The sequence below is a fragment of the Diceros bicornis genome, chromosome 21 (genome assembly GCF_020826845.1).
Source record: "Diceros bicornis minor isolate mBicDic1 chromosome 21, mDicBic1.mat.cur, whole genome shotgun sequence".
Taxonomy (NCBI): domain Eukaryota; kingdom Metazoa; phylum Chordata; class Mammalia; order Perissodactyla; family Rhinocerotidae; genus Diceros; species Diceros bicornis.
In genome coordinates, this window is record NC_080760.1 from 21,448,943 (window position 1) to 21,473,019 (window position 24,077).

Sequence of the window (24,077 nt, forward strand, 5' to 3'; positions counted from 1 at the left end):
CACCTGCATAGCTCTATTTAACTGCCTGCTAGTAGATATCCACACTCAGATGTCCCATGGGCACTTCAAACTGTCCATCAACAGGTGAATGGATAACAAACTATAGTATAGCCATACAATGGAATACTACTCAGCAATGAAAAAGAAGGCCCTGTTGATACACAGAACAACGTGGATGAATCTCGGAATAATGATGCTGAGTGAAAGAAGCCAGACAAAAAAGAGTACATACTATATGATTCTGTTTAAGTAAAATTCTAGAAAATACCACTCTCTAGTGACAGAAAGCAGATCAGTGGTTGCCAGAGGTGGGAGATTACTGGGGGGATGGTGGTTAGAGGGCAGATAGGAGGGAGGGATTACAAAGGGGCAAGAGGAAACTTTTGGTGGTGATGGATATATTTATTATCTTGGTTGTAGTAATAGTTCCAAAGCCCATCAAAGTGTACACTTTATACGTGTTCAATTTATTGTATGTCAGTTATACCTGAAAAAAATAAACCCTCAATATTAAAGGCTTTTAACAGAAGATCGACAATCCCTGCTCACCCTTTTCCACATCCACCGCGGTCCTCCTCCCCAAAGGAAGCCACTCTGAACTCCTTTGGGTGTTCTGATACATAGGCCATACTCTAACTAATATGCTTTGTCTGTTATTTATTGATTCATCAGTTTACAACTTTAGGTAGTGTCTGTTTTTTTTCCTCTTATGGTAGTTGATAACTCATTTCTCTTACTCCACCACTTTTACTTCTGCTCCCAACCTCCTGACACAGTTTTTGTTTAAATCAGTAGTCAGTGCTAGCATTACTAGGAATATTAAGTATTGTATACTGCTGAGTCAGGTAGTATACTTTGATTGCATTAATTTCTTTAACATCTTACCCTCCATAGTTAATACAGTAATTGACTTTTCCCCCATTTGCTTTGTTTTCTATGTACCTATGGCTAATTTTTTTCACATGTCCCAACAGACTTGTCAGACACCTAGCAGCAATTTTCCCAGATGCTCAAAATATCATGTAATCTGTCAGTTCAAATCCCCCACTCCTGTCCCCTTGGAGACTTTCCTTCTTCACTGTCTGTCCTCCTATCAATATGCCGTGATTGCTTTCTGGACCAGATACATAGCTGTCACACTGAGGCTTCCTTTTGCCATTCTCCAGTATTGGATCAACTAATTCCTGAGTCCCATATAATTTTCTTTCCTGCTTTATTCATATGTTTCTTCAGTTTGTTTCAGGAATAGTACATCTAGTTGCTTCCTAAAAAGAAATACTTGAAAGTTAAAATTTTTGATTCTTTATGAGGCCACAAAGGTCATTATATTATCTTCACTTGAATGTTTGGTTGGGTATAGAACTCTAGGTCAACAGCAGTATTCCTTCAGAATTTGAGTTATTTCTTCCTTGTCTTCTAGAATCTGATATTATCAAATATTCAGAATTTAATTCCTTTACGTGTGACTTGTTTTTTTCTATCTGGAAACATTTATGACCTTCTCTTTATCTTGATGCTCTGAAATTTTTTATCAACATGCCTTGTCATTGTTCATTCATTGCTCTGGATATTCATTCATTTACTCAATAAATATTTGTAGAGAAATCACTGCGCGCGCACACACACACACACACACACACACACAAACACACACACTGTTCTAGGCACTGGGGATATAGCAGTGAACAAAATAGACAAAATCCCTTCCTCTCATTGAAATTTACATTCTAGTGATGAAGGCAGGAATTAAGAAATAACCTAGTATATAATGAAATATCAGATAGTGATAAGGACTAAAAAGAAATACAAAACAGAATAATGGAACAGAGAATGACAGGATAATTTTTTCAGTAGGGTAGGCAGGGAATGCCTCTCTGAAGTGGTGGTTGAGCAGAGACCCAAATGAATGAGAACACAAGCCATGTGACTATCTGGAGGAAGAGTGTTCTAGGTGAAGGGAACAGCAATACAAAGATTCTGAAGCAGAAATATGCAAGCGATGACGAGGAGCAAAAGGCCAGTTTGGTGGCAGTGGAGTGAATAAGAGAAAGAGTGGTAGGAAATGAAATTGGAGACGTAGCCAGGGGCCAGGAAATTTAAGGCCTTGGTAAGGACTTCGGAATTTATTTTATTGGAGTCTTTTGAACAAACATATTTTAAAGAATCACCTTGGTGGGAGTATGGATTGGTATGGAAATTAACTGTAAAATTATCAAGAGTGGTAAGTAGTGAGACCTCTTGGTAGGCTATTTCAATAGTCTAGGTGAAAGATGCAGTGGCTTAGATGTAGTAGCTTAGTAATAGTGATAAATGGTCAGATTTGAAATATATTTTCAAAAGAGAGCCAACGGAATTTGCTGATGGATTGTTTAGGGGTGAGAGAAAGAGAGGAGTAAAGAATCAGTCTTTAGATTCTTGGCCTGAGCAAGTTGGTGAATGGTGGCACCACCTTACTGAGATGGGGAAGACTGAAGGAGTGTTTGGGAGATAGGGTGCAGTGGGACTTAGTTGTGTTTTGGACGTGTTGAATTCGAGCCCAGAGAAGTTGTCCAGGAGGCAGATGGTCATCCGAGTCTAGGGTTCATAGGAGAGATGGAGGCCAGAGATAAATTTGAGAATCCTTCATGTATAGTTGGTGTTTAACATTCTGGTTCTGGATGAGTTTCCCCTGATGCGTGAGTATAGATGGGTAGAGGTCTGAGGATTGAACTCTGGAGCACTTCAGTATTTAGAATTGGAAAATGGAAGAGGATCAGAAAAGGAACAGCCAGTGAGATAGGTAGAAATCCAGGAGAATTCATATTCTAGAAGCCAACTAAAAAAAGTGTCTCAGGAGGAGGACAGGATCCACTGTGTCACGTATTGTTAAGGGTTGAGTAGGATGAAGACTCAGAATTAATCATTGGATTTGACAATGTAGAGTTTATTGATGACTCTGACAAGCAGTTTCACTGGAGTATGGGGACAAAACCTGATTGGAGAGTGGGCTCAGGAAGGAATGGGAAGAGCAGAATTGAAGAAAGTGAGTAAATACAACTATTTTGAGGAGTTTTTCTATAAAAGAGAACAGAAAAATGGAAGAATGGCTGGATGGGGATGGAGAAAGAGTTAAGGAAAGATACTGTTCTTTTTTTTTATGGTGAGAGGTAATAGAGTAAGTTTGTATGATGAGGAAATCACTGTAGCATAGGGGGGAAATTAATTGGAAGAACAGGAGACAATTGCAGGAGCAAAGTCCTTGACTAGTCAACTGGAGAGGGATCCAGTGTACAAATGGAGGACTTGGTTGATTAGGAGTTCAAGCTATTCGTCCACTGAAGTGATGAAGGCAGAGAATGTGAATAAGCTATAGGTAGGTTGGTACATTTGGTCAGAGGATAAGGAAAGTATCTTCTGGTTCTCTTTTCTCAGTGAACTAGGAACAAAATCGTGAACTGGGAGGGTGGGGCGTGGAATTGGGGGTTTGAAAAGAGAGCAGAATGTGAGAGAGATTCTGTAAAAGAGAGTTAATTGACTGAAGTTTTAGCCCAGAAATGTTTTAGTAGTAAAACTGCAAAGTATGATGCCAGCCTTTTCAACCTCCATTTTCCCTGTCATTTCTTTCTGGAACTCTTTTAGTCAGGTTTGGACACTTGGACTGATCCTCTGATTGAGAGGAATTTCTCTCTGATTGTCCCTCTCTTCCCTCAGCTTTATCTTCTAATCCTTCTATAGAGGTTTTTTTTTTAATTTCAGCTGTCATATTATTTTAATTTTCCATAGCATCCTATTCTTGTTTAATGGATACAATAGCTTCTCATTTAAGATATTAAAATTTTTGTTTGTTTTGTGATTTATTTTGTTTTGTTTTCTTCTGTTCCCTGCATAATCTCTGTTGCCTCCAAATTTCCTTTTATATGCTTGTTTGTTTTGGTCTCTTTTATGAGGCTTTCTTCAAATGCCTGATGATCCTTGGTTGCTCATTTATATTTGTGTAGGACAGTCACACAAATATAGTATTCGACACTGAAAAGCTCCATGTGCGTGAATGGGGCTCGTTCCTGGTGGGCTTCATAATAAGGTGAGCTTGAGGTCGACTAGCTTTTTCATTGTCAGTATGTAAAGGTCTTTTCTCCAAGACTGTTGAGTTTTTGAGGAGTTGGTGGGTATTTACCTGTCTGCTGAGCTTCTGGGGAAGGAAGCAGGAAAAGGAAGGTGAGGGCTTCACGTTTCCATACTAGACTGTTATTCATTCTCCCTCTTGTCACTCTGCACTGTATTCCTGCCCTGCTCTGTGCCTGATATCCCAAGTGTAGAACATCTCTAGCTCCTTTTCTCCTGGAAACAACCCTGGTGGGGTGCAGTGGTCATCTGGCTGCCTATAGGGGCGGGGGAGGGGTGGTGACAGAGAGAGGAACTGACTTGTAAACGTTACTCCAATTTTAGCCTTTTTTGCTAAAGGTACCAACTTTTGGTACCTGGAAGAACTGAGACTCTCAGATTCTTTAGGGCAAATCAAATTCTCATCTGAATCCCTCCACTCCTACTTTGTAATCCACCCCATGTCCCAGTAAGTCACTTAGCACTCCTCTAATAGCTTTCTGTCTCTCCAAGTTTGGGGCTTTTTTAGTTGTTTTGTTTTGTTTTTGTTCTTTGGAAAGCTCAAATACGCTAATGGAGTCTGCTATTCACTTACTAATGGATTAATACCTTTTTTTAAAATTGTCATTTTAGTGAGGAAACAAGGAGATAAAACATATGTGATCAATCTACCATGTTTATCTAGAACCTATCTGTACACTCTCAAGTGTAATCATCACAGGAACTGACAATTATAGAGTGCTTACTGTATGCCAGACACTGTTCTAAGTGCTTTACATTTGTTAACTTAGTATTCACAACAGTCTTATGAGACAGGTACTATTATTATGGCCGTTTTACAGGTGAAGAAACCAAGACACAGAGAAGTTAAGTAACTTGCCAAAGTTACACCAGCCAGTAGGTGTGGAACTAGGATTCAGGCTCAGCTGTCAGACTCTAGAGAGATTTCCTGATTAAAACTTGCCAATAGTATCCCATTCCTTTATTTTAAAATCCAAGCAACTTAGCATGTCATTTGTGCTCTCCATGATCAGGTCCAGCGTACCTCTCCAGGCTCATCTCTCTCTACTCTGCCCTTGACTTCACCCTTTTGACCTTGTATTCTAGTCACATTGAACTTCTTGCTCTGAAATCACTATGTTCTCGAGATCCTTATGCCTTTTTCATGCTGATCCCTCTGCCCTAAATATTCCTTTATTCTCCTGAATTCTTTGTACAGTGTTAAGATATTTCAGCATATGCTTATAAATTGAATATTTGTATAGTTTATTTCACCTAGCAATCAACTAATGCTTTTGATTTCTTTTGATTTAGTGTCTTCTTAAAAAATGTATAATTGAATAAAATAATAATATTTCATTGTGTATGAAGGTTCCAAAGTCTAACAGACTAAACAAGATTATGTAATCAAAATTTGATTGTATTGAGAGTGATACTTAAAGATTCTTTTGGAGCATAAGTGAAAAAGTGTATACTTTAAACAGTAAATGAATTAATTTCAGTCATTTGTTATTAAAATGTTTTCTAACCTTGCTGTTTTTCTTAATAGCTTTTTCTTCCTCTTGCAAATCTGGAATGTTCACCAAATGTTGAAACTTTCCTTTGCAAAGCTTTTGTACCAACCTGCACAGAGCAAATTCATGTGGTTCCACCATGTCGTAAATTTTGTGAGAAAGTATATTCTGATTGCAAAAAACTAATTGACACTTTTGGGATCCAATGGCCTGAGGAACTTGAATGTGACAGGTAAATTATGTTTTCTACTGAAGGGTACTAATGATATTTTAATATTGGTGTTAGTTTTCCAGAATGTTAGTGATAGGCTTTCATTGTTTAAGTCACAGATGTTTATTGCACACTTACTATATGCTAGGTGCTGTGGTGGTAAGTGCTGTGGACACAATGGTGAGCAAAACAGACTTGATTCTTGTTCTCAGGGAACTTACAAATGGTCTGGGAGGAACGGAGAGTAATCAAATAGTTATACAAATAAAGGCAAAATTATGACTGTGCTACGTACAACAAAGGAGAGAACATGTAATGGTGTGTTTTTGACCTAAACCCGGAGGGCGGGGGGGTGCGGGGCGGGGGAATGAGTCTTATTATCAATTCACTGACCTTTTAACTTTTTAACCTTTTAACTTGATTAATTACTTTTGTCTCCTATTCTCTAGTGGTTGGGGGCTTGTAATTTGGAATATTTGAGACCTCATGTAATATATCTGAGGATATGTCTACTTTTTTCTTTCTTTATCGGTAGCTTGAAGAAACTATAGAACCTTTGTGGAACTATACACTTCTGGTAGATGCATAATCATTTTCAAGAACAATTGAGTAATATGTAGTATGGGAAATCCCCTTCTATATAAACTTTTACACAAACAAGGAATCATGCACAAGAATATTGATTGTAGCATTATTCCTAATTTTTTAAAAATGGGAAAAAGTCTAAAAGTCCATTGTAAGAATGATTAGTAAATTGTGATGTACTTACACACTAGAATATTACCATACAATTGATAAAATGAATGTAGTTGACCCACATCTGTCAATATAGATAAATTGAAAAACTATAGTGTTAAGTAAAAAAAGAAAATTACAGTATGATATATATAGCATGATGTCATTTACGTAAAGTTAAAAACCTGTGAAACAATACTATGTAACATTATAGTTCGAAAATAACATAGTAAAAATATTTAAAAATGCATGAGGAAAATAAAAACTGAACTTGTGGTAATGAATATTTCTGGGGAGAGAGAAAAGAGAATAGGACCAGAAAGGGGTCTCAACTGTATCTGTAACATTATATTGCTTTATTTAAAAAGATATAAAGCAAAACTGACATAATATTAAGTTGAAAAAGCTGGCAGATACATGAGTGTTCTTTTTATGGGCATACACTTTATTATTTTCTGTTCTTATCTAAAACATATTTATAATGCCTTCTCATTAAAAACCTCCACTAATTTTTAAACCATACAAAATCCTCCAAAATAATACCTGTAGGTATAAACTCAACTAGTGGTAAAATTCTGTACAAAACAGAAATATGTCTGTGTGGCACTCAGGTCTGCCCATAAACCAGGGAGACAAACAGCCAAACTGAAATAAAATGGTGATGTGAGTTAACCTGGTCCTCAGCCTGCCCTTGGTGATCTTCTTGCCCTTCTCTAAGAACTTAGAGATCACTTGAACTCGACCCTGTCAGGCCAGGAAAGGATCTCATTTCAGTCATTTTAGTTGTCATCACCTTACTCACGTTGTTGATCTACTTGGCTCGTGGGCATTAGAAAATAAAAATTAATTTCCCCATGACTTGTATTTCGTAGGCTATAAACAGACAAGCCAGCACTTTTTTGTCTGGAGAGTACCAATCAAGATAAATTCTTTCTTAAATATTTAGTCTTGAAAGCAGAAATTATTTTAAAATTATTAATTGATTAATTGTTTTCCAAGTACAGGAATTTTCATATTCACTTGCCTTGTATTTAATATATATTTTGGTATGTCGAGACCTCATTAACAACCACAAGTTTTTAGTCAACTTCAAAACTTTCTACTCAACTCTAACCTGTAATCTATTTAGGTTTGTATGTCTTCCCATGAGTTATGAATGCATAAGGCAATATTTTATAGTTGGAAAGCGTAGCATTAAAAGTGACTCATTAAAAATGTTGACTTCCTATATTTAATTTTTATAATCTTTACAGATTACAATACTGTGATGAGACTGTTCCTGTAACTTTTGATCCACACACAGAGTTTCTTGATCCTCAGAAGAAAACAGAGCAAGTCCAAAGAGACATTGGATTTTGGTGTCCAAGGCATCTTAAGACTTCTGGGGGACAAGGATATAAGTTTCTGGGAATTGACCAGTGTGCACCTCCATGCCCCAACATGTATTTTAAAAGTGATGAGCTAGAGTTTGCAAAAAGTTTTATTGGAATAGTTTCAATATTTTGTCTTTGTGCAACCCTGTTCACATTCCTTACTTTTTTAATTGATGTTAAAAGATTCAGATACCCAGAAAGACCAATTATATACTACTCTGTCTGTTACAGCATTGTATCTCTTATGTACTTTATTGGATTCTTGCTAGGCAATAGCACAGCCTGCAATAAGGCAGATGAGAAGCTAGAACTTGGTGACACAGTTGTTCTAGGCTCTCAAAATAAGGCTTGCACCGTTTTGTTTATGTTTTTGTATTTCTTCACAATGGCTGGCACTGTGTGGTGGGTGATTCTTACCATTACTTGGTTCTTAGCTGCAGGAAGAAAATGGAGTTGTGAAGCCATTGAACAAAAAGCAGTGTGGTTTCATGCTGTTGCATGGGGAATACCAGGTTTTCTGACTGTTATGCTTCTTGCTATGAACAAAGTGGAAGGAGACAACATTAGTGGAGTTTGCTTTGTCGGCCTTTATGACCTGGATGCTTCTCGCTACTTTGTCCTTTTGCCACTGTGCCTTTGTGTGTTTGTTGGACTGTCTCTTCTTTTAGCTGGCATTATTTCCTTAAATCACGTTCGACAAGTTATACAACATGATGGCCGGAACCAAGAGAAACTAAAGAAATTTATGATTCGAATTGGAGTCTTCAGTGGCCTGTACCTTGTGCCATTGGTGACGCTTCTTGGCTGTTATGTGTATGAGCAAGTGAACAGGATTACCTGGGAGATAACTTGGGTCTCTGACCATTGTCGTCAGTACCATATCCCATGTCCTTATCAGGTAAAAGCTATCATTTGTATTGTTTCACTATTTAATTTTAACATAGAAAATGTTCCCTGGAAATATACTTGAATTAGTCATGACCATAAAATTAGATTTGAGGTGAGAAAATCCAATAGACATAAGGAATGATTCCCCATCATTGCTGAAACTGGAGTGTCTTAAAAGTTCTTTCCTCAAGTTTTAGCTTCAGTTACAATAGTAAAGTGCTTCCTCTGGCTATTCTTTTAAAAAATAAATTGGGTTGCAAAGGCAGATTAATAGTAATAAAGAACACAGTCAGAAGAACAGATCTTGTCATAGGGAGAAAAAGAGAAGTAACTTCTAGTGAATTGGGAGTTGTTTTAAATTATTCAGTGCTAGTAGGGAAAAACCTTATTTGAGCATATTTAATTTGATCATATTATCTTATCATTTTTTGCATATATTATATGCTTATAAAAACAGAACTTGATTTTTGCCTAAACCATCCTGTCATTTCTTAACTGAAAAAAGCACAATTAAAACAAAATATGTTTCAGAGCCAGCCCTTTGGCCAAGTGGTTCAAGTTCCATGTGCTCCGCTTCGATGGCCCAGGTTTGTGGGTTTGGATCCTGGGCACCGGCCTGTATCACTCACCAGCCATGCTGTGGTGGCATCCCACATACAAAGTAGAGGAACACTGGCACAGATGTTAGCTCAGGGCTGATCTTCCTCAAGTGAAAATAAAGGGAGATTGGCAACAGATGTTAGCACAAGGTGACTCTTCCTCAGCAAAAAAAAAGTTTCATATGTTTCTGATGTTTATGATTAGTATAAAGGTGGTGCTTTTAAGATTAAAAAAGTAAATTTCTGAAAAGAGAAAATTTCTTAAAGGGTTTTAGTTGAGGTTTTTTTAATAGAAATTTTGTTTTTTAGTAGAGTTTATACATTTTTCTTGAATGTTTATATATGGCGTTAATTAATTATATTGATTGTGAGTGCTGTCACCATAGTATATCAAATCAAGCAATGTGTGGGCTGAATTATTTTACATAATAATTTATACTCTAGAAAGTTACTGCATTATAACATAGTGGAACCTATTTTATATACTGATATGTGGGGATAATAGTTTTACTTGCCTTACATATTGTCCATAGTCTGTTATCCACAGTCTGTTTTTACTATATACTTAATAAGGGAGCTGTGTCTTTAAGTGATCCTGCTATATTAGTGTCTCATATATACCTCAGTATTTTTGGCAAACAACTATTACATACTACTAAAAAAGTTTAAGATCTATGATTTTTAAAAATTATGTTTCATGTAAAGAAAGAAACTATAAAGTATTAAAAGATAAAATGAGAAAATTCAAATCTTAAAGTGGACAAGGACTTTGTAAGTCTGAAATAAAATTCATGAACTATAAAAAAAAAAGATTGCTAAATTTGACTAAGTAAAAAAAATTTTTTAAAGATTCTGCATGGCAAAAAAACCCACCATAATCAAACTCAGAAGACGAACTGGGAGAATTTATTCACACATCACATCATAGTTGAAGAGCTAATTTTCTTAATTTCTAAAGAATTCCTGTAGATCAATAAGAGAAAAACCTGACAATCTGATATGAAAATGAGAAGAGAATATGAAGAGGGATCACAGAAAGAAAAATCAAAAAGCTATTCTTACATATGTGAAAAAAGTTATAAAGAAATGCAAATTAAAATTACAATAAAATTATATTCCTACTTACAACATGGCAAACATCTAAAGGTTTTATAACCACTATGTTGGTGAAACTGGCAAAATATGCATTCTCAGACTCTGCTGTTCAGTCAGTTCAGCCTTCTGTGGAAAGCAGTCTGACAGTATCACCTGCACATACTCTTTGATCCTGCCCTTCTGGAAATGTGTCGACAGATCTGCTCACAAATGTGAGAGATTACACACACAAAGATAGTCACTGCAACATTATTTGCAATGGCAATAGGTTGGAAATAACCTAAATATCCATTAATAGGAGTCGTTGAATAAGTTATATTCATGCACACAATGCTACAGCCTTCAAAAATAAATGAAGACCTCTGTTTGTGCTGATATAGAATAGTCTCCAAGAAATATTAGTAAGTGCAAAAATCAAGCTATAATACAGACTGTGTAGTATTTTGATACTTGTGCAACATTTAAAAAATAATGTTTGAAAGTTTATGCTTGAAAGAAAAGTATGAATTTTCGTGAAATTTCCACAGTTTACTGATGTTTATTTTGCTCTAACCGACCATGTTTTTATAACATAAACATCAACAATACATAAAGTCTCTAAAATAGTATGTTGTTATAATGAGTTTAAATGTGTTTTTTATGGTGGATTAAAGTGAAGGAAAATAGATAAATATTTAGAGGCAAATAATTTGGCAGTTATAAGAGGCTGCTGTACTTATAGGAAAAAAAGGTGTCGGGAAATCTAGCCAAGATTTAGGATATGCTTCCTAAATTTATTTGGTTTTCCCTTTCTACCTATATATTTTGATACACAGATACAAGTTCTTTGTTCAGAACTTTGGTAAAGAAGGTATTACACTTAAAGCATTATTCATTATATTATATCAAACATTTTATAATAAAACAGACTGAAGATTTATATTTTTTGTTCATTTTATATTTACCATATAGACTTTTCTCCACTTTAAATGTATCACTGAAATTTTTGTTATTCACTGTTTTTTTTTAATAGGCAAAAACAGAAACTCGACCAGAATTGGCTTTATTTATGATAAAATATCTGATGACATTAATTGTTGGCATCTCTGCTGTCTTCTGGGTTGGAAGCAAAAAGACATGCACAGAATGGGCTGGGTTTTTTAAACGAAATCGCAAGAAAGAGTAAGAACCTATTGAATTATATGACATTGTTTTAAAATAAATAGATCAAATAACAAGGACCTCTTCAAATCATCATTGTACGAGTGTTTTATTATATGAACTGTTGTTTCAAGTTTGGAAATCTTTTTCGTAGAGAGATATGCTTTATTTTGGCATTGTTATAGTCTTTGACATATACTATTCTACTGAAATATGAATGAAAGATTTGTAAAATGTGCATTTGCTTTCCATAGCTTATAATATATCCAATATTAGTACTGCTTTCATTGGATTCATTATTTTGGGCATAGCATTTTCAATAATTTTATCCTTTTTTATCAATGATAAAAGATTAAATGGACTCAAATGCATGTAAGGAAATCTATAAAGTATGATTTAAATGTGACATGTTATGATCATTATTTACTACCTTTAAATTTTATTACATATAGTACTGACTTAAAATTTCCTTGCCTATTTGCCTTGCCTACGATGGTAAAAATTCAAACTTACGGAATATTCTGTAACAATATAGTTGATTTACATTTATGAGTAAATAGTTCATTTTAGTTATTTATGTATGTTGTATACTATGTACTATCAACAATGTACTATAGAGTTTTTTAAACTGCTTCCCATTGGTTTGATTAATGATTTTTTTGTGGTAAAAGTTTCAGAACTGTAGTTCAAAATAAGTTTTTAAAGTCTGAAGAATTGTGCTTAACCAGACTTTAATTTTTTTGCACTATTATTGTATGTCTATCCCATATTTATGTACGCACACTAACTTCAGTATAACTTTAATGCTAACTTTAGTGTTAGAAGGCAAGCAATTAAATTTAACAAAGACCACTAATTATATTCTATGTCTTTTCTCTTCTGGTTTACTTTTACATTGGATATATTTATATATGATACTCATACAGATAGTCCCTACTTTATGTTGGCTTAAGTTTCCTTATCCTCCCTTATCCTTTGATTTCGCCTATGTAATTTCTTTTTTTGTTTGTTTTAATTTTTTTTATTTATTTAATTTTCTCCCCCAAAGCCCCAGTAGATAGTTGTATGTCATAGTTGCACAGCCTTCTAGTTGCTGTATGTGGGACGTGGCCTCAGCATGGCCGGAGAAGCGGTGTGTCGGTGCGCGCCTGGGATCCGAACCTGGGCCGCCAGTAGCGGAGCGCACGCACTTAACCGCTAAGCCACGGGGCCGGCCTTCACCTATTTAATTTCTTAGCAGTCTACTATTTATGCTGACAAAGCAACTAACAGCGTATGCACAAAAGATTTCACTTCGTGTCAATCTACTTACATCTCATAGTATTTATAATCTCAGATTTTATAAATAATATAAATCATATAGAATTTCTAACTTTAATGAATAAGGATTTCTGGCACAAGATATGTGATATGCTTTGTGGCTTCTACTATAACGCTTAAGATTTATCAAGTAAATCTTCTCCTTGGATTTTCTTACAGTCCAATCAGTGAAAGTCGAAGAGTTCTACAGGAGTCATGTGAGTTCTTCTTAAAGCACAATTCTAAAGTTAAACACAAGAAGAAGCACTACAAACCAAGTTCACATAAGCTGAAGGTCATTTCCAAATCCATGGGAACCAACACAGGAGCTACAGCAAATCACGGCACCTCTGCAGTAGCAATTACTAACCATGATTACTTAGGACAGGACACTTTGACAGAAATCCAAACCTCGCCAGAAACATCAGTGAGAGAGGTGAGAGCAGACGGAGCGAGCACCCCTAAATCAAGAGAACAGGACTATGGGGAACCTGCCTCCCCAGCAGCATCCAGCTCCAAACTCTGTGGGGAGCAGGCCGACAGGAAAGGCCGGGCAGGCCGCGTGACCGATAAGAGCAGTGTATCTGAAAGTGCGCGGAGTGAAGGAAGGTGAGCTTTGATTTTGTTCTCTGAATCATGACTATTTTGAATACTGCGTTATACATTTTTATTAAAACGTAACATCTGGAAAGAAAGCATTCTGTGAGATGACGTCTATACCCTTAATCCAAGAAAGTTTGGGTTCAGCCTATAAATATGCCATTTTCTAGTTTAATTCTTAGCTTTGAGAAGAACTTTCACGTATGTTGTTCACGTAGAACAGTGACGTTCATTTCTGTGGTAATTGTTAAGAGTTATGTGTATATTTAGGTAAGTGTTTAAGATTCATCTGGAATACAGGCTGAGTTTTAATTGGTACTGCATTATGGTACTGTCTAAAAGGTATTTGTTAGTTTATACAAAGATGATTATAAAATGTTTTTATTTTCTGAACATGAAAGGATATTAGCATTACCTTTAATGAATTTTCCAGATGGTCATAGTTGCTCCAAACATAGGTAAACATCAAATTAACCAGAATGCTGACCACTGACTACTTTAAGGTCTCAAGGTTGTCTTACCTCACCCTCCCAAACTAGGCCAAATGCACCCTCTCTCTGTTTCTCTAACAGCTTTTGCGTACCTGGATTGTAATTAGATACGTGCTTTTATCCTCCACCAGATTTGTAAACTCCAGAAAGGCAGAGCTGAGGTCTTACTCATCTTTGTGTTCCCATCCTCTTATACAGTGTCTGATCTATGGTGGGAAATCAATAAAATATTTCTTAAACCGAGGGCAGAAATCCTGTCTTATTAATTGTGTTCACCGTGAGACATTGTCCTCAGTCCATGCATGGGTGGTGCTTGACAAAGTTTCCAAAGTTAGCAAAAATTGTATTTGAAATAAGTTATTTGTAAATTATTTGCATTTTGAGGTATGAGAGTATACATAAAGAGTTTTAGTTAATTATCCTCTGATAAAGGTGGACATTGGTTGCGAGTAAAAGTCATGAGAAGTGGATAGCAGTTACAAGGACATTTGGCATCTGTGCTTTGGTATGTATCTGTGTCAGCTTTTCTTCTTCTACCTAGGATAACTCCAAAACGTGATGCTACCGAAACTGGCCCGGCGCAGAGCAACAACTTGCAGGTCCCCAGCCCTTCAGAGCCAAGCAGCCTGAAAGGCGCCGCATCGCTGCTCGCTCACGCGGTGTCAGGAGTTGGAAAAGAGCAGGGCGCTGCCAGTCGCTCAGATACTTGAAAACCAGGTTATCCCATTTCTTTGAAGCGGCTTTGTGTTCCACTGGAGGTGACCAATACACTGTCTTGTAAGAATCACTGTTTTCTTCTTCTTTTGCACTTAAAGCTACATTGCCTGCTGTTACACTGGAAAGAACAATATACCTGAAAAACAGAAACGTTCAGGTTAATAATATTTTTTAAATTGTGTGGGAGGAGAAAGTTAGAGGAATCTTCCTTTTTTATTTATGAAGATTCTACTCTTGTTAAAAGTATTTTAAGATGTACTATGCTATTTCACTTTTATGATATAAAATTAAGATTTTTCTTTGCTGAAGTATTTAAAACTTATCCTTTTATCTTTTTTATGTATTTGAAAATAAATTTATATGTATTTGAACTTTTTTTAGAAATCCTGGAAGATCTATTCAAATATTTTTATTATCTTATTCTGATATTTTAGCACTACTTTGGTAGCTTTTACACTGAATTTCTAAGAAAATTGAGAAATAGTATTCTTTTATAGTATAAAAAATAGTTGACACACCAAAAGGTGTTATAATGGGAATTCAACTAAAAACACTTACTCTACCTTATCATCTTCAATGTGTGCATTTTATAAGGTCTCATTATTTTAGGAATTTCAGAGATCTATTATGCAACTAAGGTGCGTACTGCAAGAGTGTCCACTGTTGGTCGTCTCATGCTGCTCGCTGATCCTGAAGAGTTAGTAGATGAAATGTTACTCTTTCATAAATTAAGCCAAGTGCAATTGATCTTGTTTTTTAATGTTTCATGGCCACCCAAGAGCATTATTATGACCATTTACAGTTGCTTGTACTTTTGTTTTAACTTGTTTTTTAACATTATAATTCTACAAACGCTTTGTGTTTGTGTAGTATCTTTTCCAAACATTGTGTAGAATTCATTTCTGCAGCTAAATAGGATTTTGTTCAACATTCAAAGGTGTGTTAGCAATATTAGTGCCAATCAAGTGGGAAAAAATGTAGTCCTGATAAACCAAATGAAATGTGTTTTGTATAACATACTTTAAAATGTTAGAATTTTCTTAATTTGTTTCCAATTAAGTATTATTCCTTGAACAAGGTTTTCTGATGCTTTTGGTTTTTTTCTGTATTTAGCATTCTGTTAAAGCATAAAAAGAAAATTATCATGTACTGTATGGAAAATGTTGTAAATATTAACTTTTCCACATTTGTTAACTTTGTATACGAAACTTTGTATACGAAACTTTGTTTTATGTGATCTTTTCAGTAATAAAATTTTCTCTATATAAGAGATTTGAGAGTATTCTGTGGTTGTATATAGTGCTCCCGGCCCAGAAGCGGTGTAATTTTTCAGATCAGTGGCTCCATGACTAATAAGTCAGAAGCTTCTTTTTAAATGGAGAAGAAGAAGACAGTCAGGACTCTCTCTTTTTAATTTGTCACAATTTCTTTGCAAAGAATAAATTAGACAGCCATATTTACCATAACTGCTAAAGCCAGTGGGAGACCTGGGGTGTGGGGTGAAGCAAAGGGAACCCAGGACCCTGCTTTCACTCCTGACAGTGGGAAATAAAACAATATCATCCTCAAGACACTAAAAAAAAACCTGAAAAGATAGTGAGAAATTGCCAGGCTATGATCTGGGAGAAGAAAAATTCACACTGCCAACAAGCCCAACATTTGGAGCTGCTTTTATCCGGGGAGCATTTGATGATTTGGAAAAGGTGGCTGAGAGGTTGAACAGTGCCATTAACAAAGTCTGGAGGACAAGGGGAAGGGGGTGCTGCACACCACACTACACTCAGAATTGTGACCTCAAAGGAGTGTATCTTAGGAGTAAGGGTGAACCGTAAGGAAAGCAACCCTGCTTCAAGTTACCTGGGTGGACTAGAAAAACCTCTGACCCCAGAATTAGAATAAGCTCTGGATTAGTAGTACCCTCAGGCACCAGGCGGAAGCAAATGAAAATCTTCTCTGGAGGAAGTAAGTGTCATTCTACATACTCTACAAATACTTTTTAAAATACAATGTTTATCATATAATCAAACATAATCAGGCATGCAAAAAGACAATGCATGAACAAGAATTGGCATAAACATCACATGAGAGAAAGATCCAGACGTACTCCTGAATTACCAGGCATAGAATTGTCACTTAAAAAGATCAGCAAGGAAAACAACGAGATACCACTACACACCTATTAGAATGGTTAAAATCCAAAAAAGTGACAATACAAATTTCTGGTGAGGATGCGAAACAACGGGAACTCTCCTTCATTGCTGATGGAAATGCAAAATGGTAACCGCCACCTTGGAAAATAGTTGGGCCGTTTCTTACACAGCTAAACGTGGTCTTACCATATGATCCAACAATCATGCTCCTAGGTGTTTATCCAAGTGATTTATGTAGATACTCCACCCTTGAGGTGCAGTATAACTATCTACTCCTTAAGTCTGAGCAGCACATAGTGACTTCCTTCCAAAGAATACAGTAGAGCAAGGGGCTGGGGAAGAGTGACTTTTACAATGGAGAAACTTGACAGACACTACCTCAGCCAGGTGATGGAGGTCAGCAGCAACAGTAATAAGTCATATTGAGAGTATGTACCCTTCATATGATGTGATGAAGATGGCGCTTGACCACTGTGACCTTCCTCCCCCAAATCCATAATCTCAGTCTAGTCATGAGAAAAACATCAGACAAATCCTGACAGACGGACGTTTTACAAAAGACCTGACGGGTACTCCTCAAAACTATCAAGATCATCAAAAACAAACTGTTAGAGCCAAGGGGAGCCCAAGGAGACATGATGACTAAATGTAATATGGTATCCTAGAAAAGAAAAAGCACATTAGATAAAAACTAAGGAAATCTGAATAAAGCATGGGCTTTAGTCATTCAGTTCAGTGAAAATTTCTTTAATTATGTGTGTGATAATTTCCTCCCCTCTGCTTGCTCTTTTTCATTGAAATTTCTTTTAATTAGATATTGGACATCCTGGATGGATCGTCTAACTTTCTCATTTTTCCTCTCCTTTTGTCCATCTCTTTGAATTTTTGTTCTCTTTGTAAGAAAATTTCTCAAACTTCTAAATTTCTATTGAATTTTTATTTTGGCTATCATTTTTTGATTTCACAGAGCATTTTTATCTCTGTTCTTTTTAAATAGCATCTTTTTGTTTTATGATTCTTTTACGTATGTTCAAAGATATATAATTGACTTTTTTAAAGGCCATATAGAAAACTTTAATTTTTAACATTTATTTTGTAAGAGATGACTTTATTATAGTCCTTAATCGCTCAAATAATTTTGTAGTTGATTTTTCCTGGTGGGTGATCTTTTCATCTCAAACAATGGTAATTTCATTTCTCATCTATTAGCTAGAATTTGGAACCAGTAATCATTAACAGTGGTAGCAGCAGACATCTTTGTCTTGTTTATTTTAATGAAAATGCCTATACTACTTCATCATTAAGAACAATGTTGGCATTTGATATGAGAGATATTTTTTAACAAGTTAATAAAGAATCCTATTCCATTTGACAATTTTTTAAAAATTAGCAGTAGGTGTTTTATCAAATGGCTATTTGCTATCAGGATTAGTCAAGGTAGGCTAACTGCTGTAACAAACAATCCTCAAAATCTTAATAGCTTAAGAAACTGTTATCATTCATGTGACAGTTAGGTGCAAATGTTTTTGAGGTAGCCTTCCAAGTGATTATTCATGGACCCACCACTTGTGACTCTGCCATCTTGTGACTCTGCTGTTAGGGCTTCAGATTCTTCTGCAGATTTTTCTGCACCCAGCCGGCAGGCAGAAGAAGCGAGAGTATACGATTGCACACGAAAAACGTTATGAGTCGGAGTGGGAAGTGGCACACATAATTTCCAGCTACATTTCGTTTGCCAGAACTCAGGCATAGACCCATACCTAACTGCAAGGGAGGCTGGGAAATGTAGTCTAGATGTGTGCCTCGGCGGGAGAAGAAACAAGCTTAGTGAGCAATCTGCCAGCAACGTTTCAACCTACAAATGTGAGGTAGTCAATACATTTCCTAATATAATGCCATCCTTTCATTATTTGAATAACCCTAATTGATCACAATGTATCATTTATTATACTGCTGGATTTGATTTGTTAGTGATTTATTTAGAATAAACATACGCATCTAGATCCACCTATGTTCTAAGTGATTTCTCAACCACGGGCATAATATTTGTAATCAGCAAGCTTGGATTTTAAAAGTATTCACTTTTAATAGCAAACTACAAAACAGTCATTTAACTCAAAAGAAAACAGCAGTTTTTCTTTTTCATGGGACCAGAGTCTTTGATGCAAAAAGAGCCTGCTATTTCAGAGTTGGTGGTATTAATTTTTATAAGAATTACATAGCATTTTTTAACCGAGAAAATTGACTTAAATTACATAATATATTTACATTTACGATAACAAGGTTGGCATGAGTAATGTGCAGCTAAACTCAACAGCAGTAAAGATATGATAAGGCAGCATTTCACTTTGAAAGTCGGCCACAGATCCTCAACAGAACTTTGTGGAATGCTATCTTTCAAAAAGATTCAGTATATCCATTGGGATCCATCACTGCTGTGCTATTCATGGTACCGAAGGAATCTTCTCTAGACTTTTGTCCGAAAACTAGACCGAAAACAGCTTGTAATTGCCACCCATCATCAAAATCACAGTTTTAATGCTTCCTTACTTCTCAGAAATGTGCCATTGGTGGGCGTTTCCAGTTACTACTGCTGGAAAGTTTTAACATTGCCCAGGCAGGCAATGGTACTCTCAGGAAATGAAAGATATAATTTTTAATAACCACAAGAAGCCCTGCTGTTACTTTTCTGCATGGAAAGCATAATCTTTAATACCTCACTTATGCCCACAGCACAAGTCAAAGACTGAAATTCCAGATGCTGAAGATTTTAACAGTGGCCACTGTGATCTGTCATGTGCAGAAGAATCAAACTTTCATTAACTCATAATGGCAGTGTGTCAACAAAGAGAAAAGAGAAGAAAAGGTTAAAAGGTGAATCCAAAATTATCCAAAGACATTGGGACCTGGAGCTCAACAGTAGTGGAAAGTGGCATAGTAAAGTTGTCATGGACATAGCTGGAGAAGTGGAAACAAAAAGGAGCAAGGTGACAAGAAGTGTGATAAAGAAAGGAGGCCTGGAAGTGGTAAATACTAACTAGAAATGAAAATAAATGAAAAAATAGTTACTAAAAGGAATAAATTTTAGCAGCCAAATCTGAAGTTTTTATTTTCCATCCCTAGATGGAAAAAAGGGAAAATCAGAAAAAACTTTTAAGAAGAGGTTTTCTCATTTTCCGCTACAAAAGGAGAGGGTGAGAGAGGGCAAATGTACCTAAGTTTTGATAGAAACATCTTAGAGAAAGGTCTTCAAATAAATCATTTTGCAAACACATGGGGTAGGTCATCTTCATTTACACACAACACAGTTTAAATATTTCCTACTCACTTGGTTTCACTTATACTGGGTTTTAGCATACCTAAGTGGAAAGAGTCTATTAAACCCTACCTTTAATACTTATGTTTATAAATACACTAGTACATATCATTACATTTAGAATATGTTGAGAAAAGAGGCACAAAATCAACAGAGATTAAGGAAAAGTTTTTCCTAAATGCAAAAGAAAATAAAATATCTTCTCCATCTTATTTTTCAAAGTGCTAACTAAAGTTAAAACTGCCTAGTTTGTGGGTTTATTTCCTTAGGCGCCTGTTCTAGGATCTAATTCGTTTCACTGTCAGGAAATATATAAATCTGAACATATAGACTCCAGACTTTATCTGGAAAAATTCACCAGCAAAGTAGGAGCTCCCCTGGTGATTTTAGTCCTTCCTAATGGCCAGTCCAGTGGTCTCCATGAACACTTTCATAAAAAGAAACCTCCAGAGCCCATAAATAAAGTTGACCACTGGCAAAACCCTTGCTGGCATTTTCAACCTCTTAACTGCCACCCCTAGTAGTGCAGACTCCCAGTGAAGGAGAATGGCACGCTGTGTTTCTAGAACTGACCTTGTTGGCAGGCTGTGGGCAAATAAAAAGTTCAGTAAAACAAAACAGAGGACTGTGTTTCTTCAACTGACAGCCATCACTGCCTCTTTGTCACTGGTCCTCAGACTCTGGGAAGGGTTTTCCAGGCTTGCCCAGCAAACACTGAGAGGTCCAAAGACTTTCTTTATGAAAGAAAGACCAGGAAAGGGGCGCACAACACATCCAAAACAGGGAGGAGGGTGCCTCGGGGACTTCAGAGGCAAGGCAGAGTCTGGCTACCCTGGACACCCCTGAAGAGACCAAGAACAACATAAAAATCTGTTCTCTCCACTCAACAAGTGTTCAGAGTGATGGAGGAGACCGAGTCCACACATGTAAGAGGTAAGAATATCTAAAGAATTAGCAGTTAAAAAAAATGAAACCTAAATGCACTGACATGGAAGCCTTCCAAGATATTGTAACGCACAAAAAAGCAAGTTGCAAAACTACACTTACACGATAATACCATGTATGGAAACAACCCCCACCCCACAGAATGGTACTATATGTTTTCTGTTGTTATGTATATATGTATGTAAGTGCATAATGATAGCATGTATGTAAACAACCCCCACCCCACAGAATAATGCTATATGTTTTCTATAGTCACATATTTTTGTATGTAAATGGATAGGAGAAGACTCTGGAAAATGTGGTAATATGGGTTATCTCTGTGGAGGGGATCAGCATTGCAGGTGCTGATCAAAGCACACTTTAGCCTGATCTATAATGTTTAAATTTTTATAAGGAGAGTCTATTAATATATTGCATGGTATGATATAAAAAAACGTCTGAGCACATATCTAGCTAATGATGACACAGTGGGCCCAGCCACATCTGCCTGAGAGGGTCTGGCTGAGTGCAGTCATTGCTTCACTGGATGTGAGCCGCACACCTGCAGGCCAGGGAGGGGCAGCCCACACCACTGAGACCCGGAAAGGCCACCAGTTCATCCAGTTCAAACTCCCTTTGTTTTCTCCCTTCTGTGCTTCTCTCTGTCCCCAAAACCACTTTCTCTTTAGTTGGCAATCACCACATGTATTTTGGGAACCTCTGTACCTACTTCTTTTTCTTCAGTCCCTTCCCAAGACTCTACTCCCATCTTCACAAATAAAGCCCAGGCCTGCCCACTTAATTCCAGCACCAGGAGACAGAGGAGGCCAGAGGACCAGCCCCCGAGGGTGTGATATAGGGGCACACGAGGGAATGAAGAGAGGCTACAGTAGGCTGAATTCAGCAGAACACCCACGATGGCAAATTCCTTCCAGCCACTCCCCCGCCTCCCCTGACACACACAGACCACCACCACCTCAAGTGCCCCCAGCAGTGGGCAATTCATCACTACAGTTTGCTTCTATATTCATCTCTTTCAGGCTGAGAAACTGCAAGAGTCTGAGGTCTGAAGGCCAGGGAGAGTCTAAGGCGTGCATGGCTTTCTGCAGAAGGCCGACCCCTGTTCTCGGGAGACTCCCTCAGTGTATTCACCCACACCCCTTAGAGAGATGCAGTTGGCCCAGGCTCCTGAGTTCTGGACTGAGGGATAGGAACCCAAGGATCTGAGAAGGAAGTTGGCTGTTTATAGTTGGCTCTGTCCTAGTAGCCAGGGCTAGGGTTCCTCTGGGACCACCCAGTTCTGATCAATAGTTTCCACCTGGCTGGGTAGTTCTAAACTTAGGCTGAACTGCAAAGGGAATATGTTTCTTGTCTGTACCTGCCCACTGCCTAAACTGCTAAGAGATTAGGTCTTGATTTTAGAATTTGACCTAGTCCTTTTCCTCAGGCCAGGTGAGTCGACTCTTCCTCTTAACATGTTTGCCAAGAGCGAAAATAACATTCTTAACCACCTGATGCTTAAACCAAAGATTCATTATTTTTAACCAAGAGGGCAAACTCTTCCAATAGGAATACTGTATACATCAGCCTAAGGCAAGGCCCAGCTGTCCTGGGAGCTACCAGCACCTCCCAGAGCAATTCTTCTCTCACTACTAGACCTGCTATTCACTTCTAGGATACAATCAAGACGAAAATGTAAGTTATATTTCGGCAAGATAGCATACACACTATAGACCCAGAACTCAGTAACTCCTGAGAGCTATTTTATTTGTATATTTTGGGTTAGTTTTACGGTTTCTGCAGAACTAGAGGCTGGTGTCCAAATTGTATTGTGTTCCTCCTATGAGCTGAAGCACCTGCTACAGTCCCTCCTTATCATTTTCTAGGGGGTGGGGGTGAGGTCATAAAGTCAGCTATTGTCTGTAATTCAGGAAGCAGGCAAGGTCCTCACAGGATGGAACTTTATACCAAGGAGTTAAAATTTTGTGTTTCATACGAAGAACAGAGGCCTATGACAACAATACAAACTTATTTTTTTTTAATATATATTTTACTGAGGTACCTATTCCATATTGCTTTGAACTTGGAAACAGGGCCATTTCCTGGTTATAAAGACCTACTTACTATGGCAAACTGAAGGATGTACTTGGTATTCTAGGTTTTAAAATGCATAAGTATCAAACGTGCATTTTGGGGGAGAGTGGGTGTAAGCTTTTGGAACACCACTTAGGAACCTCTAAGGAAACCCCACATGAAGGCTCCATCATGCCCACTCAGGTAAAGGCGTCTCTTCTGGAAACTCTCATTTTCCCTTGGGTGACCTGTTCTAAGGTCTAAACTCTGGAGGAGTAGGAGAAAGGAGCACCAGCAAGCCCACGTGGCTCTCACATTAAGCCACATTCTCCAGTAGCAGGTTTAACATTAACAAAAGCAGAATTTTTGTCTTCACCTGTCTGACTTCTGCGTCAATCTCTCATTGCTCTCTGACTTAAGTATCATTTATTAGGAACCTCAAACACAAAAATTTAGCATACGGTCTCAAAAATTAGGGAGGTAAAACTAAACAAGGAACCACTCATATAGCATAGAGATTTCTGGTAAATCTAGTGGTAAATCAAATGGAAAAAGACAGATTTTGCTGTCTTCCCAACCCTGTGTTGCTAATTACAGTTTGGTTGGGTAAAAGTAAAGATTGAAAAAACTCACACACTTCAACAAATGGTGCTGGAACAACTGGACATCCACATGCAAAAAAATGAGTCTAGACACAGACCTTGCACCATTCACAAAAATTAACTCAAAATGGATCACAGAACTACATGTAAAACATAAAACTATAAAACATCTAGAAGATAACATAGAAGAAAGCCTACATGCCCTTGCGTATGCCGATGACTTTTTAGATACAACACCAAAGGCACAATCCATGAAAGAAAGAATTGATA

At 37.0% G+C, this 24,077-nt stretch overlaps 1 protein-coding gene across 2 annotated transcripts in view; it reads left to right on the forward strand.

Annotated features, from left to right (window-relative positions):
- Positions 1–15,940, forward strand: part of FZD6 (frizzled class receptor 6) — a 30,058-nt gene extending 14,118 nt beyond the window's left edge. For both annotated transcript variants that reach the window (XM_058564756.1, XM_058564757.1), the window contains exons 3-7: positions 5,630–5,826; positions 7,794–8,811; positions 11,508–11,656; positions 13,115–13,543; positions 14,567–15,940. In XM_058564756.1, coding sequence (XP_058420739.1) covers positions 5,630–5,826; positions 7,794–8,811; positions 11,508–11,656; positions 13,115–13,543; positions 14,567–14,735 — 1,962 coding nt within the window. In that variant the 3' untranslated portion in view covers positions 14,736–15,940. The remainder of the gene's footprint in view (positions 1–5,629; positions 5,827–7,793; positions 8,812–11,507; positions 11,657–13,114; positions 13,544–14,566) is intronic.
- Positions 15,941–24,077: the final 8,137 nt, after the last annotated feature.